Source organism: Trichosurus vulpecula, chromosome 1 (assembly GCF_011100635.1).
Source record: "Trichosurus vulpecula isolate mTriVul1 chromosome 1, mTriVul1.pri, whole genome shotgun sequence".
NCBI classification, from domain to species: Eukaryota; Metazoa; Chordata; class Mammalia; order Diprotodontia; family Phalangeridae; genus Trichosurus; species Trichosurus vulpecula.
This window is the reverse complement of record NC_050573.1, coordinates 499,778,877-499,800,103: the sequence shown is the minus strand read 5'-3', so window position 1 is coordinate 499,800,103 and position 21,227 is coordinate 499,778,877. Positions and strand designations below refer to the sequence as shown.

Here is a 21,227-nt window from a genome sequence, read left to right as displayed (position 1 = left end):
GAGATTAAAGAAAGGGTGAAAAGATCCATCTGTACAAAAATATTTATATAGCTCTTTTAGCACTAGCAAAAAACTGGAAATAAAGGAGGTATCTGTCAATTGGAAATGCCTAAGTAAACTGTGGTATATGAATATAATAGAAAATAATTATGCTGTAAGAAATGACAAAAGGTGTGGCAGCTACGTGGTGCAGTGAGTAAGAGCACTGGCCCTGGAGTCAGAAGGACTTGAGCTCAAATTTGACCTCAGACACTTGACACTTACTAGCTGTGCGACCTTGGGCAAGTCACTTAACCCCAATTGCCTTGCCTTCCCCTATCCAAAAAAAAAAAAAACTAAACTAAAAAAATAGAGATGAAAGGAGAAAAGGAGGATAGGTGGAAAGAAAACACTTTGTTGACTAAAAAAATTAAATTTTAAAAAAAGAAATACCAAAAGGGATGACTTCAGAGAAACCCACAAAAACTTGCATAGCTTGATACAGAGTGAAGTAAGTAGATTCAGGAGAACAATTTATGTAACAACAACAGCATTATAAAGAAAAACAACCTAAGGATTTGAGAATCTTACCAATCAAATTATTAACAATGATTCCAAAGGACTATAAACCATGTTACCCATCACTTTATGGGGAGATAATAGACTCAAAGTATAAGACATACATTCTGGGTAGCCAACATGGACATTTGTTTTGCTTAACCATACCTATTTGCTACAAAGACTTTGTTTTTCTGTTTTTCTTTTCTTTTTTTTTTAACCAGAGGGGGAAAGAGGAATATCAGGAAGAAGGAGGATATAGTGAGGTAGCCAAAAAAAAAAAAAGAAAAGAAAAAAAAGAAAGAAAAAATCAGAGACATATTATTTTAAAATGCACAGAAGAGAGAACAGAAAGGACAAAAAACACAGGAAAGCAGGATAGCTTTTAAAACTACAGGATGAATTTATTATATAATTAAAAAGAAAAGCAAGTTGTATATAATAGAGACCAAAAGTTTCATTTAAAATTCTCTTTTCTTGTTCTACTACGTATGTGGAAATGCTCATTTTACTATATATTGTTAAAAATAAAAAATTTTTACATTGGAAAAAAAAGCTGTTAGTGAATACTATCATCACAGAGCCCATATGCATTACCCATAGTTGTTCTGCTTCAAAAGAATAGAAAGTCATGCATGTATGCTGGCTACCAAACTTTGAATAACAACAAAATGTGGACCAATGTATCATGCCAGGAGTTCACAAGTTCCCGGATTTGGCATTAGGCAGCCAGGGGTTTTCTTTATTAGATTTGCACAGTGGCTGTTAGTAGGTTTTTATGGCAGAGGAAGATTAAGAAAAGACTGCTTTCATCTCTCCAGCTGGATTCTACCAGTTTGAACATACACTCCAAGGCATCTTGGGAACACCTGCCACCTTCCGAGGACTGACGGAAAAAGTATTTGGAGACATGAACTACCTAGAAGCGTTGGTGTACCCTGGTGACATAATTGTCTTTGGGAAGACTCTAGACCCGGGCTTGGCACACTCTATATGGCTTATAGGCTAATATGGCCCACTGCCTATTTTTGTACAGCCTGTGAGCTAAATGTAAAAATCATTCTGAGCTGGCAAGCTGCACAAAAACAGGCAGGCTAGAATTGGCCTGCAGGTTTGTCAACTCTTGACATAGATGAACGAGAAGAAAATCTGATGAAAGGTTGGAATGTCTAGAGGAAAATGGTCTAGAATTTTTATTTTACAAGTGCCATTTTTGTAGAGTTCCTGTCAAGCATGTGGGTCATGCTGTACTGCTAAAAGGCTGTTGAACACTGTTTCTGGGAAGACAGACATGGTCCTGATTTGGCCATATCCAAAGAACCTTTGAAATCTAAGGACTTTATTGGATTTGGCAGGTCTTATAAAAAATTTATTTAAAAACTATGCTGCTGCTGTTAAGCTACTGAAATGACCTTATTTGAACATATATTATTTAAGAGACCCAGAAGCAGGAAGACAAAAAAACCCAAAGTTGTCTTAAAACCAACAAAGCCATTTGGAGAATGATGGACAGACTGATGTAAATAAGCTTTCAAAGACTTGGCCAGTTGCCTCATACACACACTGGCTCTAGCTTATGCTGGCCTATAACCCAAGCAAGCTTTTTATTCTGAATATGGATGCCAGCTTGGAGGACTTGGGAGCAGACCTGTACCAAAAGAGTGATGGTCACATGAAATCAGCTGCATTTGCCAATAGAGACCTAGTGACAGGGAGAACTGTTACCCCATCCACAACCTGGACTTTCTGGCTTTGAAGTGGGCTATTACTGAGAAATTTAAGGTGGTATTTCCAGGAGAAAAGTTACAAATATGGTTTGACAACGGTCAATCATCAGCAGACGTATCTCAATCAGTGCTAAGTTACATGCCAGAGATGGGTGGCCCCACTAGTCAACTACATATTTAGCATTAACTACCAAGCTGGAAAGACTTGGTGTTTCCAAGCCTTTGGATACGGATGCCTTTTCCATAGTACCAGGACATTGGTACAGTGGTTAACACCTAAAGAAGCAGTGGAAGTAGACTACAATCAGGCGTCAGTACAGCTAGAAGTTTGAGACTTTCACTGTACCGAGTGCCAGCAGCATACATGAACCATACTTAATTGAACAAACTTTTTTTTTTTGCCTCGATTGTCTGTAGATTACTGGTAAAGAGATCAGATGGTGGATGAAGGACTGCCTAAAGATATAAAACAAGAAATGAGGCAGTGTTAGAAAAGAGCTCAAATGCCATTTTTCTGAAGGCATTTCATTGTTGAGATGATAGCAGAAGTTGGAGCTATGCAATGAAATATGGCATTGAGCTTGCACTGATCCCATGTATGGTGTGAGGAAGCAGCTGGTGCTACCCAATGAATATTGCTCTAAAGCTCTGCAAGCTTTACATGATAGCTTTGAATATATATATGCCACTAAAGGATCCTTAGAGCTTGTAAGAAATAAGGTTTTCTGGACCAAAATGGCTACAGATGTCACTAAGAAGCGTGAGTTGTGCCTGCTTGTACATAAAAAATATACTATCAATTCATGCATGCTTTGAGAATGTAAGCACTAGCAAGTCTTTGGGACTTTTTAGCATTGACTTCCTATCTCTAGAAAGAACATGAACTACATACTGGTAGAAACTGACCACTTCACTAAGTATTATGGCAAGGTAGAAGATGAAATGACTGAGGAAACAAAGGTTCGAGCTTCTGAGCGTATTAATTTATTAAGCAATGTATGTTATTGCCTAACAAATTGGGATAAGGCCTCCTCTGCTTGATACTGGACTCTAAGTACAGGGGGAAGCAGATTTTTGTGCATTAAAAAAATTAATCAAACAAGACCAATTAATTAAAAGAATACAGTTAACCAGGATACAAAATTAAGAAATTTGATTCCTAACTGGAGGAAAGATTAAGGACTTTCTAAGTTGGTAAGGGGAGAGTGAACAGGTACAATTCCCTGAAATGAGAAAAAGAGGCATCCCACTCCCCACAAGTGTCTGTATTCAATCAAAGGAACATGGAAATGATAACTGATTGACAGCTATGGGACCAGTTTTCAGATAAGACATATGGGTTGCCTGAGATGTATAATTGTGAGAAAACTCCTTACATTAGTCTTTAGATCTGACTGGATTTCTGGTCAGCATAACCTGGGTCCTTGGTTAAGGGTCTCTAAGCAGCAAGTAGAGGTGGTCCTGTTTCCCTACCATGCAATGCTAGGTTCGAACAATGCAATATAGTTTTCTCACAATTCCCATAACTGCACAAAGTTTTCTCACAAGACAGAAATTGGACTAGATCCATGATTGAACAGAAAGGGAACTGAGCTAGATTTGAGTCACAAAATGGAACCAGTGTGATTCACTCAATTCCCACAGTATGTACTGGTATATTCAACCCAGAACCAGAAAGTTTCCATAGTTGCTAAAATATTATGGAGTACAGTATGCTTGAAGGGTTCAAGGCTCTGGATTTAGGCTGTGGTATCTTCAGAGGTCCCATATGAGTTCCTTTTGATTTTAGAGTCAGCAGTGGTACAAACCTATGATCCCATAAAATTACTTCTCAGTATACAGACATCCTGTGAGGATCTATTCTGATCAAGGTAGATAAAGCCTTTGAAAGTTCATTGCCCAAAGAGCTGTGAGCTTTGGGTGGCATCAGGAAGTCTAGAACAAAACCTTATCACCTTCAAAGGGAACCACACCCTAAATGTTTAAACTGCATTCTGAGGAATGTGTGAAAAGCACTGTTAACCATAACAAAAAAATCTCCGTGGAGACAGCATATGGCTTATCTTGAAAATGCATACAATTCTACCAGGGATAAAGCTACCAACTTTACACACCTATATGTTTCGATGTGAACCATGCCTACATACTGATTTGTATGTTGGAGTGACTAAGGTCAGAAATACTAAAGACACAACCAGTACATCTCTCTGTTGAGCAAGAAGCTGAGGACAATGGTAATGTTTATCCACGTAGCACGTATTTTGAATATACTTTCATATATATATATATATATATATATATATATATATATATATATATATATATCTGCATTGATATATATGTAAGATACATGAATGTTAATTATCATATGTTTAAGTATGTTTATGTTTTATCATTTTTGTTATGCTTCCTTGCTTTGTATTGGTACTATGACTGCATCGTAATGACATTTCTCTGTTAATTTTGCTTAGTTTTGTTAGTTCTCTTCATAGTTCTGCTAATTTTGTTGTTGCATAGGCCGACTGTAGTTATTATTGCTATTAATACCTGGCTTGTAATATATATCTTACATATAATTTAGACCTGTAGTCACAAAGCACCTGTCGAGTGAAGCTTTGCATTGTGTTCTGTCTGTTGCATGTACTGTGGTGGTGCCTTGGTGCTCTGAGACCATTACCTAGGACATTAGATTAGTTATTCTTGTTCTGTTACAGACGGACGAGTGTTTGATGCTGCGCCTTATATTTCCAGGTGCTAGCTACCTCCCGGCTACACCTCCTGCCACTCCCCCATCACAAATCCTAGTAGTGCTTAGGAGTTTGGGGCAGCGGCAGCTGAGCGTGGAAAATGGTAGAGAATGAGCCAAGAAAGGGCTGCGAGAGAGGGACAGCACTATGTTATCCACCTAGAACTGGCAGAAGTTTCATCCAATGGAGGCAGGTAGTTAGCAGTGACCAGAATTGTGGATGAGCCCAGGTTTGGTGAATGCTTCCTACTTGAGAAATCCAAGCTAAGGTAGAATGTTCTCTCTTCCCCAAACTTCCTATTCCCTTCTCCCTCTTCCATCCTTTTAGACAGAATTAAACAAAAAATATCTCTGTATTTTCATAGATTCCCATTTCTCCTCCACCCCACTCCCCTCCCCCCTTCCCATGGTAGTTTGTTAGCCTTGTTATCCTTTTATGAATGAATTTGTTCCCACTGCCTGTGGCCCAGTCCTTTCTTTGGGTCTGAGTGTGCACTTCAGTTCTGACTTGGTGGTCAAGGGACCACTATCGTTACAGAGGGGAGCAAATTTTATTACAATTATTATAACTCTTAAATCTTCCCAAGAGTAGTGGGAAGCTTCAATATAGATCTGGGGCAAATTATTTCACTTATGTTTAATGAGCCTCAACTTTAAGTTATCTTCAAAACCACCAAGTGTAACCCATTATGAACAGCTGCCCCTAGGGCTAAACCTTCCTTGAATCTGAAAAAAAAGGAGGGAGAAAGAAAGGAGGATGAGGGACTAGACCAGGGGTGGGGAACTTGCGGCCTTGAGTCCACATGTGGCCTTCTAGGTCCTTGTGTGTGGCCTTTTGACTGAGTACAAATTTTACAAGAAGAAATCCTTTTATTAAGGGGATTTGTTCTGTGAAGTTTGGATTCAGTTAACAGGCTACACCCAAGGACTTAAAGCGCCACATGTGGCCTGGTGGCTGAAGGTTCCCCACCCCTGGACTAGACGAAGCCCCACCTCTAAGTCTCAGGAGGTAAGGCCTGTGAGCATTTGAGCATTTAGAGTTTCCTCTGCCATTCTGATTCCCTTTCGGCAGGCCTCCCTCATACTCTGCATCAACCTCCAGTGTTACATCTTGGAATGAATTGGATTGCACATTGCTAAGGGTACAGGTAAGAGAAAGAGTAAAGTAAAAATGGGGTGGAAAAAGCATTAGATTTAGTCAGTCGAGTTCTGGGTTTGAATCCCAACTGTGAAATGAGGATAATGTTTGAACGAGTCACTTCAGAGATTTGTTGCTGGGAAAGGACAGTTGGAAACCTATAGCTAGGTTCAGATTGGTGAAAGTAACGAACTCCCTAGAAGGGTTTGTTGAAAAAGAATTGTTCCATTAATAAAGACCTTTTGTAGAAAGTTGGCAGAGAAAGGAAAAGGAAGGATGGAGAGATGGAAGGATGGAAGGGAGAGGGGGAGGGAGAGAGACAGAAAGAAGGGGAGGAAAGAGGAGGGGAGGGGAGAGGAGAGGGAAGATGTAGGCAATAAGTGGTGGTATCATTCAAATTAGCACTGCATACCCATTAGGTTAGAACTAATTAACGTATTTTACACAATTATAAGTTCGAATAGTGCTAATTCGAATACATGAGACCACTTCAGGGCGTTCTTTATTCGCACTGATAGGGACCCAGCCGTGTCGTTGTGAAAACCCCTTCCTGCCCCAGGGGCCAAGGATCCTTTCAAACGGCAGACAATGCAGGGTGAAGCGGTAAAGAGTCCTGTGTCCCCGTCGTATGGACGAAGAGACTGAGACATGTGGGCACGTACCGACTCCTATGAGGCCCAGATCCCGAGACAGCCAGTGTAGGGGGAGGGTGGGGAAGGGCGAGAGGAGTTAGAATTTGGGCTACCCTCCGCCCTGACCCCGGCGGGGTCCTCGAGGATCCGGACAGGCTGTGGCGGCCTTCCCCTTTGGTCCGTCCCCGAAGGTCGCTCTGGGTTCTCAGCTCGGGATATCTCACCTTCCGGAGCTCTAACCTCCGCCGCGCCGCAGCCTCAAAGAAGTTTGCCCGGTTGCTAGGGGAGGATAACGCGACTGTCTGGTTGCTAAGGGGAAATCCGATGACGGACTCTCCAAGGTGAAAGTTGACTGGTCACATGCCCAAACTTTTGGGTGGGGGAAAATGCTTTTCTCACCAACCAGTCATAGAGAAAACAAATCTCCCTCCAATCGCTGTCTTCTGAGGGCGGGGCCCTCGTTGGCCCGCCTCTGCGGGAGGTGGTGGTGACGTCCTCGTTTTTAATCCAATTATTATGGGAAGCCTTCAGATAGATCACTATTTTGGCGAATCAGATTGAGGGTCCGCGGCTCGGGGCCGGGACCAGAAAGATAGATCAAATGACCTACCTGCCCCGCGGTCCAATCAGAGGCTGCGGGGTAAATGGGGGCTTCTCGGAGGACGGTCGATGACCAATGGGTGGAAGGCTACGGAGACACGGTCCAATGAGGATTTAGATCGGCAGGAGGGGCAGGGAGACCAGAGCTCACCGTTCGGGAAAGGGGGCAAGTGTCACTCAGGCCGGGAGAGCCTTAGGGGGTGGTTGCGACGGCGGCAGCGGCGGCGGCGGGCAGCTTGGTCGGAGCCTCCGCCGCCTGCGGTGCTGTCCTAACAAGATGGAGTTTCTCCTGGGGAACCCGTTCAGCACCCCGGTGGGACAGTGCCTCGGTAAGGCCCTTAGGGCGGTTTCGGGGATGGGGGTGGAGGGTCTGCATCTCCGGGCCGTCTTGGTCCGGTCCCAACCTTCCTTCTCCGGGCACTCCGCGAGCCGCGGTGGCGTGGGCCTGGGGCGGACCGGGGAGCTGTGCCAGGCCCCGGCCGCGTCTTTTGAGTGGGTGCCTCGGTCATCTCCCTGGCACCAACCCCCCCCCCCCACCCCGACCAGACCATCTGATTGGATGCTTCCCCAGGGGGGTGACCCTTGCTTGAGGACCCTGCTCAGTCCAGTCCGCGCAGCAGAGTGTGAGGTGGCCTGGGCAAGGTCCTCTGAGCAGCGCCAACTGCATGGTGCCAACCTGAGCCATCCTTGTGGTGCCAAGTGGTACCTTCCACTTACTGACTACTTCATCACTCCCTCACTCCATTCTTCTCCTTCTTCTTCTTCTTCTCCTCCTTCTCCTCCTTCTCCTCCTTCTCCTTCTCCTCCTCCTCCTCATCTTCCTCCTCCTCCTTCTCCTTTCCTCTCCTCTCTATTCTCTCCTCTTTTCCTCTCTTTATTCTCTCCCTCTTCTCCTCTCTCTCTTCCCTCTCTCTTCTCTCTTTCCTCCCTTTTCTCCTTTCTCTCTTCTCACTCTTCTCTTCTCTTTTCCTCTCTTCTCCCTCTCTTTCCTCTCTCTATTTCCTCCTCTCTCCTCTCTCTTTTCCTCTCCTTTCTCTTTTCCCTCTCTTATCACTCTTCTCTTTCCTCTCTTCCCCCTCCCTTTCCTCTCTCTCCTCTTTCCTCCTTTCTCTTCTCTTTTCTTTCTCTTCTCTCCTCTCTTCTTTCTCTTCTCTCTTTTTTCTCTCCTCTCCTCTCTCTTCTCTTTTCTCTCTCCCTTCCCCTCCCTTAACCCTAGCCTCCCCTCTTCTCTGGATCCCCCCCCTCTCTTTCTCATCATGGTACAGTGGACAGAAAACTCTCTGGAGTCAGAAGACCTGGGTTCAAATGTTAACCCTGACACTGCCTGTGTGGTATTGGGCATATCACTTAATCTCCCTGGGTGTCAGCTTCTTCATCTCTAAAATGAGGGGATTCAACTAGATTGTACTCTGAGATCCCTCTGCCTCTAGATCTGTGATCCACTCTCTTTAAGTTTTCTGAAGTACAGTGACGACTTCCCTGGATCTTTTTGTTTGGGTGGGAAGGGGGTGGGGGTTGAATTGCAACACTGATAGGTTCCTAGTTAATGTCTCTGGGGATCTCAGACACCCTTGAAAGGGATACTGTTGTGATGACAGGGAGGTGTATTAGGGAAGTGTTTGCGAAGAAGCACTGAGACAGCTTGCCTTGACAGACTGCACAAATCATCATTGAGGATCTTCTTAACCAAAAAGCTACTTGCTCATTTGCCCAAGGCAGAGTTTTTGCTAAAGGAGTAGTCAAGAATGTTGTGACTGGTTAGTTTACAGGCTGAAGGGTGGACTGGTAAAACATCTTTTTTGGGCGGGTGCGTTTTTTTTTTACTTGCAATGCAGGACTGGTTAAGGTAGTGGTAATTTACCTACAGGCTGTCTTGTTTTCCTGGTTTTAGAGGCCTGAGAAGTTACTGAACCTTAACCCATCTAAGAATTGGTTTTTGGAAGTGATTAAGGAATGAAAGTGATTGTGTCTTAGTGCTGTAGTGGCCAAGGAAAACTTTCCCAGTTCCTTCTCTCTTCACCCCTAGTTTTTTTTCCCCCCCCACATCCTTCAGGTAATTTTCCACAGGGACCTTATGGCATGTTCATATCAGCTCCTCAGTTCAGTCTGGAATCTTAAAACTATTTGGGGGCAGGTAGGTAACAGTGGATAGAGCACTTGTTCTGGAGTCAGGAGGACCTGCGTTAAAATATGGCCTCAGATACTTACTAGCTGTGTGATCCTCGTCAAGACATTTAACCCTATTGCCTCCAAAACAAACAAACTTCTCCTTGGATTAATAAGTTAATGCAGAGATGAGTTGAATAATGTGAGGAGGATTGTACCACAGAACTGCCTAGGCACATAGAAGGGCAAAAGTTAAATGTAATCTTAGAGCAATTAGGTTAGTTGCATTTTTCCACAGGAACATCTGCTGAGACAGTTGTCCCTTTAGAAGTCTGAGCAAAGGTCTTAATTAATAGTGGTTAAAGGTTAGAGTAAGTTTCCTTAATATATGTTTACTAATATTTGAGTTTTTGTGTCAGTAAGTGAATAGAAGCTGTTTTCGTAGCACTTTGTACTCCATTAAATGTCTGTACTTTGGAGGTATCATAGTCTGTTGGACAGAAGATGAAATATAATAACCAATTAGCAAATAAAGGAGTTTCTTTTCTGTGCTGGGCATGGTACCAAGGCCTTGTGGGGGATACAGAAGCACAACATGGTTCTTGCCCTCAAAGAACTTCCAGTTTTATCATAGAATATTAGAGTTGGAAGGGGCCTTAGATGCAGAATGGTATAGTGGAAGAAGCAATTGACTAGAATATTAAGGAGATTTAGATTATCATTCTAGTTGTGTCATCAACTTGCTATATTACCTAGGGCAAGTCCCCAGCAATTAGAACAGTGCCTGGCACATAGTAAACGTTTGGTAAATGCTTTTTGACTGACTGACTGACTAAATCTTTCTGGACCTCATTTTCCTTGTCTGTCAAATTTTAGAAGTGTATCTCTCAAATCTCTTATAGTTAAGATGGAATTATGTTCAACTACAAGTTACCTAGTCCAGTCTTCCACCTATATATTTGTTTCACTTAGGCTGCAAGTAGAGACCAAAGTGACCTATGTAAAACAGTGGGGGATAATAAAAGATAATAGACAATTAACCGATAAATTGTTTGATGCCGACTTTGTACTGTGCAAAGTCACTGATGAAGAGCAGTGAGAGCTGGATGATCCTGGAAGGCTTTCAGGAAGACTGGCTTTAAAGGAAGGAATGAAGGTTCCTGGCAGGGACGTGAACAAAGGGCATGGAGGCAGGAATGAAGAGGTGCCTTCATGGGACAATAAGGAGATAGGCATGTTTAGAACAAAGGGTGAATTGTTGAGGAGCATTGGAAAAATTGATTGGATATGTAAGGTGGAGTCAAATTATGGAGAACATTAAAGGCCTAAGGTTTCTTGCTATTTTATATTTTATTATTTCTATGACTGTTTTCCCCACTAATAAAATAGTACCTGCCTCTTACCTGCTACAAGGTGGGTTTTAAGGCTTTCTGTTGATTATCTTTTTTAAAAAGAGTTATTGAATTATAAAATGTTAGGATTATAATCTATTGGATTAGCATTTTCATATGTGGTGTCCTCTTTTTTATTCTCTTGATTCATAGTCATATAGAACTTGTGTTCAGTGAATTTGAGACATTTTTGTGGCCACTTTCTACCTTGACAATCTCCTTACCCTCATCTTCCTTTAATGCACTCTAGAATGTAGCCAGATTGGTCTACTTGCTTTCCCTTGCTCATGGCACTGCATCTCCCATCTCCAGGCCTTTGTACTGACTCTTCTTCATGCCAGGAATGCTCTCCCTTCTTGCTTCTACCTCTTAGACTCCTTAATTTCCTTTGAGACTCAGCTCAAATGCTTCCTTCTACAGGCTGCCTTTCTTCATATCTCAAGCTTTTTAAAGCCTTCCTCTCTAAGGTTACCATACATCTACTGTGTACACATCCTGGTTGTACCTAGGTATTTATGTGTTGTCTCTACCATTGGAATAATACAAGTTCTTTTGAGGACAGGAACTGTTTTCACCTTTCTTTATATCCTCAATGTTTTCATTATGCTTATTTGGGATTTTCTTGTTTGTTCGTTTGTGGGGTGTGTGTGTGTGTGTGTGTGTGTCGCTTACATCTTTGGCTAACAGAATTGATCACATTCTGCTCAGTTATTTTTTGTGGCCTTTGGGAACAGTGATTTTTTTAAGCTGAGAAAGTAGAGTGGGAGGTACAGAATTTAATTACCCTTATTTCCTGATTTTTACCTTAGGACAAATTTTCTAGTGTTGAATGAACTTCTTTTAAATCAGCCACTCAGTTTTAGAAAATGTAGCACTGCGTGGGGAATTGACCAAATAAGATGTGAGGATGCTTTTGCAGTATTCCTAATTTATGTGTATCTAAAGGTTTTCAGAGGATCCTTTTCCAGAGATGGAGTTTGGATGCTTACAAATAATCCTTGAATAGGTAGAGAACCCAGACAATAACCCAGTGAAAAGCAAGCCTTATCCATGAGGTGATTTTATAGTTCTGCTTGAGGAAGCTTGTAAGAAGCAATTTTTCTTTGGTGAAACTTACATATGTAGAGATTCTATCGGCTTCATAGTATCATTCGAACGCTGAATGTCCAATTCTGCCTGACTATATTGACTAGACTAATTCAAACAATTGTATTAAATTCAACAGATACCTATTATATGCCTTCTACAGGCAAGCTGCCGTGCTAAGGCACAGTGTTTGCTGTCAGAGAGCTTAGAGTTTATTTACAGGAGCAGCTAGAGTTTATCAGCTAGGCCTTTGAGTGGTGCCGTGGATAGAGCACTAGGCCTGGAGTCGGGAAGACGCTAATTCAAATCCAGCCTCAGACACTTAATTAGCTGTGTGACTCTCTGCAAGTCACTTCACTTTCTTTGTCTGCGTTTCGTCATCTGTAAGATGGGGCTAATAATAGTCCCTCCCTCCCAGGGTTGTTGTGAGAAGCAAATGAGATAATAATTGTAACGTGCCTAGCTCGGTGCCCAGCACATGGTAAGTGCTGTATAGATGTCAGTTATTGTTAGAGGGAATCTAACGTATACACAAGGAGACAGCTAGGTGGCTAAGTGGACAGAATGCTGGGCCTACAGTCAGGAAGACCTGAGTTCAGATCTGCCCTCAGACACTGACTAGTTGTGTGACCCTGGGCATGTCACTTAACTTCTGTTTATCTAAAGCTACTGGAGAAGGAAATGGCAAATCACCCTAGTATCTTTGCCAAGAAAACCCCATGGACTATGATGTCAGAGTCAGGAGAAGAGTCAGGCACCACTGAACAACTAAACAACAATATATATAGAAATCATTAAAAACAAATAGGGGTCCAACAAGACACGAGTCAAGTCAGTAAGCATTTATTCAGCACTTACTACGTGTAAGACACTGCACTAAATGCTGGGGATACAAAGAAAAACAAAATCAATCCTGCCCTCTAGTCGTTCACATTCTAATGGGGAGGCAGAATCATGCAAACAACTATGTCTATACAAGATATATACAGGATGAATTGGAGGTAATCTCAGAGGGAGGGTGTTCTCCTTCACTCTGTTAATACAGGCACCCTGTTAACACAAGGACTAGAAAAGGCAATCCTGTAGAATGTGGGATTTCAGCTGACACTTGAGTGAAGACAGGGTGAGGAAGGAGAACATTCCAGGCACCAAATAGGGAAGGGAAGTGTCTTGAGTAAGAAACAGCAAGGAGAGGCCAATGAGTGTGGCTGAATCATAGACTACATCCAGGGGAGTAAAATGTAAGAAGACTGGAAAGCTGTGAAGGCCTTTAAAAGCCAAACAGAGGATTTTATATTTGCTCTTAGAGGTAGTAGGGAGCCACTGGAGTTTATTGATGGGAAAGTCACATGGTGAGACCTGGACTTTGGGAGGATCAATTTAACAGCTGAGTGGGCTGGACTGGGCAGAGGCTTGTGGCCGGGACACCAACTAGAGATCATTGAGATAGTCCAGGTGTGAGGTGATGAGAGACTGCACCAGAGTGGTGGCAGTGTCACAGGAGAAAAGAGGACATGTAGGAAAGATGGGTAGACGCAGTTGTTTTTGTGTCCCAGACTATTGCTTCCATGTCTGCTCCAATATCAGTCTGGCAGCTGTGTGGAGAATGGATTAGCAAGGGGAGGCATTGTATATAAGACCAGTCAGGAGGCCATTGTAATAGTCCAGGCTAGAGGTGAGGAAAGCCTGGATCAGAGTGGTTGTGATGTGAGTAGAGGACCAATGGGAAAGATGTTGAGAATGTGTAATCAGCAAGACTTGACATCTAACTAGATGTGAACAGGGTGAGGGAGTGAAAAATCAAGGATAGACTCTGAGGTTATGAATTTGGGTGACCAGAAAAATGGTGGTGCCCTTCACAGAAATTGGGAGAAGGATCGTAGGGTCAAGTGAAAGTTTTTTAAAGGTGTAGAAGATTTTGGCCAGTTTCTGGAGAGGAAAAAAAGAGTGGATGGGGATGGGAAGATTGAAAATAAAGGGGAGGGAGAAGGGGGGGGAGAGGGATTAGGATCGAGGGCACAAATAGAGGGGTTGATATTGATACACTCATTGGCCTCTCCTTGCTGTTTCTTACACAAGACATTTCCCCTCCCTACTTGGTGCCTGGAATGTTCTCCTTCCTCACCCTGCCTCCTGTCTGCATTCAAGTGTCAGCTGAAATCCCACATTCTACAATTCTACCTTATCCTGCAAAACTGAAGTAAAAGATAAGATAGAGATGGTGTTGAAGTCATTTGAATCCTCAGTGGCATCTTTCAGAACTTTTGTTCGTTAGTTTTACTACATTTCTTTAAAAATATTGACAAGCTCTATTTCAGTTCTGGTTGAGGGTAGGCTCAACCTTCCTATCACTGGACAAACACAGTTCACAAAAATTACTGTAGTAGCAGAGGGCAAAGGTCAGGATTGCTCCTCCATACCGTGGCTGAGCCTTCTCTCTTCTCATTGGTTTTGGAACTCTGCTCCTCTCTCCAAGGGGGTGGTTCTAGGAACTTGGGCATTGACCAGAAATGCCCAGTCCACTATTCCTCTTCTCTCCATAAGTTGCTGTCTCTAGGGCCAGGTGACTCCCCAGGGAGGGTCTTGGACACTGTCAGCCACCTTCTTCTTGATAATCTCTTCTATTTTGTTTTCATGACACTGCTTTCTCCTGGTTCTCCTCTTGCCTGTCTGGCCATTCCTTCTTAGTCTTCTTTGCTGATCTTCATCAAGGTCTTGCCCCCTAACAGAGGGTGTCACACATGCTTTGTCCTGGACCTTCTCTTCTTCTTTTATATTATTTTGCTTGATCTCATCACGATTCTCTAATACATGTCCATCCCTAACTTGTCTCCTAACAACCAGTCTCACATCTCCAACTGCCTAGTTAGCTGTCTCAGACTAGATGTCCTCTAGACATCTTAAACTCAACTTCTCCCAAACTCTCCCTCTTCCCCACTTTCCTGTCACTTTGAAAGGTACCACTATCCTTCAAGTCACTGAAGTTAAAAATCTAGGTGTCATTCTTGACTCATCACTCTCTCTGACACCCCTCCCCACCACTATATCCAATTATTTGTCTATTTCTGTCATTTCTACCTTAATAACATCTCTCATATATCCCCTCTTCTCTCCTCTGAGCCGCCTGTTCCCTTCAAAATCAAATATAAAATTCTATAAAATATAAAAATGCTTTGGTTTCTAAAACCCTTTGCAGCCTGGCCCCTTCTAGCCTTTCTAGTCTTCTTACATCGTACTCCCCTCCATGTATTCTAGTATTCTAGTCTAGCGGCACTAGCCTACTTGTTCTTTTCATAAGACCTTCCATCTCCTGACTCAGAACATTTCCACTCAGCAGCCTCTGTGCCTGGAACACTCTCCCTCCTCATCTCCCGGCTTCTCTGACTTCCTTCAAGTCTCAGCTAAAGTCCACCTTCTTCAAAAAGCCTGTCACAAGTCTTCCTTAATCTGAGATGATCTCTCGTTTATCCTGCGTATACCTTATTTGCGCATCATTATTTCCATGTTGTTTCTCCATTAGGATGTGATCTCCTAGAGGCAGGAACTAATCTTTGCTTTTCTTTGTATCCTCAACAGTGCTTGGCACTTAGGAAGTGTTTAATAAATGCTTATTGACTAGACTTGACTAGTCAAAATTCCAAAAATAGTATCAGCAAAGATGAGATGTTCACACCTTCCACAAGGAGGTGCCTTTAAAACCAGAACAAAGGCTTGACGCATTGACCTTATTATAGGCTGACCAGGCTACTCTTGGTTATGTCCTCTCCGCAGCTATAAATATGTATAGTTAATACAGAGTATCATCTTTTTAGAGACATGTGGGCAGAAAAATTTGATTGTAGTAGCTATAATTAAGGGGCTCACGCCATCAAACACAACCTTGATTTAATTTATTCTCCTAGTCTTTATCGCTTCCATGTGGTGATGTCTTCTGCATCTTAACACCTCTTATGAGAATTGAATTAAAGTAGCCTACTTTCTTACAAACTCATTGATATTTTTTCTTTATTTCACATAATAGAATACCTGTGTATTTCACTAGTTATTTGAATGTTCTTTGGAGATATGTTGTTGGATAAAGGAAGAGAGGGAATTTAAACATATGCCAAGTTGTCTAACCAGCTAACTTGCATTAAGCCATTACCAGCTGCTATTTTAATCATTAATGAAGCAGCCTTTGTTATGTGGGAGGTATGTCAAAAATTGTGTTTGGGGTCTTGTTTTCACATTGACTTTAATGGAGAGAGATCTGTCTTTTCATCTTGGAGAATTGGCCTGCAAATCTTTGGGAGCCTGAGACAAAGATAGCACACTGTAATAAAACACTATTGAGTTCTTGAGGTTTAGGTGGAAAGATAATGAGTTCTGGTTTTGGGCATGTTGAGTTATAGGTCCCTATGGGATGTCTGGTTGGAGATGTTGGATGGGAGATTAGGAGAGAGATGAGGGCTGGTTATGTAGATTTGGGAGTCATCTACATAGAAGTGACTATGGAGATAGAATGTTAGGGCTTTTCATTTGTTTCCTTTTGTTTTTAGATCACATTAATTTTCACATATCTCTCTCCCACTCTCCCCTACCTATCAGTCTTCTTTTGTAACAAAGACTTAAGAAGAAAAAAGAAAAAAAATGGTTCAGCTAAGCCAACCGAACATCAACTGAGTCTGACAAGATAGGCAACATTGCACACTCGCAGTCTCCTACTCTGAAATGAAGGAAGGGAGTTGTATTTTCTCAGCTCTTCTCCAGGGCCAAGGTTGGTCATTATCATTACGTACATTTCAGTTCTGTGTTATTGCTCCTCATGTTTTCATTGTTGTAGTTAAAAATAACTACATATATTGGACATTGGATATTTTTTGTTCTGCATACTTCATTAGTTCGTATAGGTTTTTTTTCTTTTAAATTAAAAATATGAACCTGTAATGAATTTGTGTGTCATCCTTACACAGAAGCCATCCTGATCTTCTCTCAATCATGTGAATACTCATCAGAGTTTTACTGTGCTTCTCTGAATTCTTCATATTCATTGTTTCTGTTTTATTTATTTTATTTTTAATTTATGGAATAAAACAAGCATTTCCATAACGTAGTCTAATTAAAAAAGATGATAGCACATGAAATTGCAAATCTGTTATGTACAACTTGCTGTTCCTTTTAAATATATAATAAAATTATCATGTCAATTTCTTTTCATTGTTTCTTATAGTGTGGTAATTGTCCATTATGTTCATGTACCACTGTTTTTTAGCTGTTCCCCATTCAATGGGCAACTACTTTGTTTCCAGTTCAGTCATAAAAAGTGAGTTGAACTCCACTGAGTTCTCGTGCAAATCCACAAAGGAGAAATCATGTAGTGTTGGAACAATTATTAGAATAGAAAATGGGAGGCGAGAAATTATACTTTATCATATTTGAAAGCTGAGCTTGCTAGTGTTTCCAGATGGCACAGATACCTCATATGAGCCCTCATAGTTCTTAAAACCTTAGAAATCATCTAGTTCAGACCACCCCCTCTTATAGATGAGGAAACTTAGATTCCAAAAAGTTAAATGTTAGATAGTGTCCTGAGTTTGGATTGGAACCCAGGTTTCTAGTACAGTGCCCTTTGTGCCATGTCCCTTGCCAAAATTACTTTGGAATTATGGTGGTAGAGATAGTGAGCAAAATTATAATTGAAATATCAATTTATAGCTCGATAATTTTTGATGAAAGGGAATTTTTATTCTTTCAGTATTATAGAACTGGAATTCCTGAATTTAGCATGAGGCAAAAAACCAAACCTAAACCTTTTTTTTTTCCTCATCTTATTGCCCAGGATGAAATTATGCAATAACACTATCCCTGGGCCTTTGAGCTGGCGGTGTTCTCTTGGTATTAGTTCAGAGTGAAATAGCTGGAGCATGAATCGAGACACTTGCATTTTAGTTCTGGTTCTGCCACTAACTTACCTAGTTAGGCAAGACAATCTTTCTGAGGTTCAGTTTTCTTGTTTGCTCAGTAGTGAGAATAATACTAACACTGTTTACCTTATAGGCCTGTTGTAAAGAAAGCATTTTGTAAAACTTAAAGTACTATGAGTTAATATTTAGCTACTTAATATCGTACAGAGTAAAGCACTGTATGTTAGTATTTAACTCATATAACTACAAGTTACAATTTAATCTCTTTAAGCCTCATATGCTAAATAAAAGGTTGGATGATGTGATCTCCAAGCCTCTTCACTCCAAAATTCATCGATTCTCTAGTTTTAAGTCATAGACCAGACCGGTGTTTCATTCCTAATAGCCTTAGAATCTTTCAGGAGACTGTATTCCTCCCATTGTTGTGACTCTAGGTGACGTTTGAGTCAAGAAAATCTTCTCAGAGACATTTTCTGCCTGATTTCAGCGACTTGGAAATAATATTGGTTCTCTTTTTGGAAGTCTACATGATTTGGGGGGGTGGACTGGGGTGAGGCTTGGGGGTTAGAATGGACTGATCATGTTGGTTTTCTTGTAAAATGGCCACACACAACTCTTGAAGTTCACCCATGAACTCTTAATATCTAAATAAATGACTTTTACTCCGTTCTTACTATCCTCGTTGGCCACCCCTCTTCTTGTGCACTCTCATTTCTCTTGGCTTCTATGACACAGCCCTCCCCAGGTTCTTTACCTTTGTTACCTTTTTGATTCATTAACCTTCTTCTGCCCACTAGTTGTGTGTGGCCTATAACACTTTGTCCTAGAACTTCTTTCATTTTTCTTTATTTTTTCCCGATGGTAATCTTATCTACTCTTATGAGTTTCATTATCATCTTTATGCAGATGACTCACAAATCAATACGTCCAGTCCTATTTTTCCAAGTGACAACTTTGCATCAGTTTTTAGAAATCTACCCATGCCTCTCTCTGTTTTTCATATCCATTGTTTCTTACGGTGCAGTAATATTCCTCTGCATTCATATATCACTTTGTTTAGCTATCCCCCAATCAGTAGGCATGACATCCTGATACCTTAACCACCTAAACACCCCCTGCTTCCTCAAACCAATGGAATGTAGCATCCTTGAGAGCAGGGACTGTCATTTTAACCTGTGTGTTCTCAGCGCATATTAGGGACGTAATACATTGTTGAAATGAATTGTTGGTATGTTACGACGATAAGGATTTGAATACTCTAAACCTTTGTTTAGTAGAAAAAGAAAATCCCCATTACAGGTCTGCTTAGTCCACCAAGACAAATTCCCATATTGGCCATTTCCAAAAATGAATGTGTCATTCTGCATTTTAACTCCATTACCTGTCTGGCAGGAGGTGGGCGTGGCCTGTCATTGCATCAGTCAGAATTCTAAAATCTTTTAAAGTTGTTTTTCCTCTCTAATGTTGCTGTTGTATGTATTGTTCTCCTGTGCTCACTTAACTCTGCATCCATTCATAAGGTTGTCCCAGTTTCCTCCGAAGCTGGTCATTTTATCATCTGAATTGCTAGCATCTGAATTGGAGCAGGGGTGGAGCACTAGGCCTGAGGTCAAGAAGACCTGAGTTCAGCTCGAGTCTCGGACACATACTAGCTCTGTCACCCTGAGCAAGTCATTTAATCTCTGTCTGCCTCAGTGGTAAAATGGGGATAATTGTCTCCTATATTACAGGGTTGTAGTGAGGATCAAGTGAGATCAGATTTAATAAATATTTGTTCACTCCCTGCCCTCATCACTTCTTGTGGCACAATGATAACCCATTACATTCATGACCACAATTTATTTAGTCACTTCCCAATAGATGGGCACCCTTATAATTTCCAGTTTGAAGCTGCTATGAAAAGACCTGCTATAAATATTTTTGTACATATAGATCTTTTCTCTCTTTCTTGATCTTTTTGGAGTACAGGCCTGGTTATGGTACTGCTGGGTCAAATTTAGTAACTTTTGAGAGCATAGTTCCAAATTTCTTTCCAGAATGCCTGGACCAATTCATAGCACCACCAGAAACGCAGTAGTGTGCCTCTTTTCCTTTAGTCCCTCCAACATTTGTTATTTTCTTCTTTTGTTTTCTTTGGCAATCTGATAAGTGAAAGGCAGAACCTCAGAGTCGCTCTAATTTGCATTTCTCTAATTATTAGTGATTTAGAGCATTTTTTTCACATGCTTTTTCATAGCTTGGATTTCTTCCTTTGAAAACTACTTGTCCATATTCTTTGAATAATTATCTCCTGAAGAATGTGAAATCTTGTTCTATACTTAATTTCTGCCAAATTGCGTTCTATTTTTTTCAAGCAATTTTTTGTCAGATAATGAAGCCTTAAGCCAGTCTCTGGGGGTCTTTGGGTTTATTCAACACCATGCTACTATGTGCATTTGTATCTGTATCTTTAACCAGTACTAAATAATTTTAACGTAGTGTAGTTTAAGATCTGGTGCTGATATACGCTCTTCCTTCCTTGTTTTTCATTATCATCCTTGAAATATTTGTGTGTGTGTCCTTTTATATAAAGTATGTATATACTTTATATACTTTTCCTTTATACATACTTTTATATAAAATATATTTACATATTTTATATATAAAAAGTTTATAGACATACACTAGATATATATTCTACATATATAGAAAGTATATATACTGTATATAGTCTATATATAGAAAGTAGATATGCTATATATTTTTCTATATACAGAAAGTATATGTGTGTGTATATATGTCTGTATGTTTGTGTGTATATACATAATACATATATACACACATACATACATGCACACACAGAGGAAGAAAGAGAGAGTATGTAAGAATGTTGTCTAGGACAGTAAGTAGTCTCCAGACTTCTTTGATTGTATATCTCTTTCAATAAAAAATTATGAGCATATACCATGTATTTTATATATATATATATATATATATATATATATATATATATATATACACATATATTTACTTCCATATAAATTTAATTTTTTTCTAGCTATATAAAATAATTCTTTGGAAATTTTGTATGGTACTGAGTAAGTGAATTTAGATAGAATTATAGAATTAGGTAGAATTTTTATCATTGGTTTGACCTACCCCTGAGCAATATTTTTCCAGTTATCTAGATCTACATTTGTGCCAAGAATGTTCTGTAGTTGGGGTTCATATAATTCCTGATGTGTCTTCATACATAGATTCTCAAATATTTGATATATTCTGTATATTCTGATGTATTCTGTAGTTATTTTAAGTGGAATTTCTATTTCTTTCTACTGGATTTTGTTGGCAATATACAGAAATTGTCATGATAAGTATGAAT

The 21,227-nt window shown here is 40.7% G+C and overlaps 2 protein-coding genes across 4 annotated transcripts in view; one reads left to right on the top strand and one right to left on the bottom strand.

Annotated features, from left to right (window-relative positions):
• DRC3 (dynein regulatory complex subunit 3) overlaps positions 1-7,055 on the bottom strand; it is a 104,022-nt gene extending 96,967 nt beyond the window's left edge. The window contains exon 1 of the mRNA XM_036739705.1: positions 7,005-7,055. The gene's annotated coding sequence lies outside the window, so the exon portion shown is untranslated. The remainder of the gene's footprint in view (positions 1-7,004) is intronic.
• Positions 7,056-7,140: 85 nt separating this feature from the next.
• The window catches only part of TOM1L2 (target of myb1 like 2 membrane trafficking protein), a 142,684-nt gene continuing 128,597 nt past the window's right edge, over positions 7,141-21,227 (top strand). The window contains exon 1 of one of the 3 annotated variants that reach the window (XM_036739690.1): positions 7,141-7,709. In XM_036739690.1, the coding sequence (XP_036595585.1) occupies positions 7,658-7,709 (52 nt within the window). In that variant the 5' untranslated portion in view covers positions 7,141-7,657. The remainder of the gene's footprint in view (positions 7,710-21,227) is intronic. The other 2 variants (XM_036739696.1, XM_036739685.1) reach the window with 2 other exon arrangements.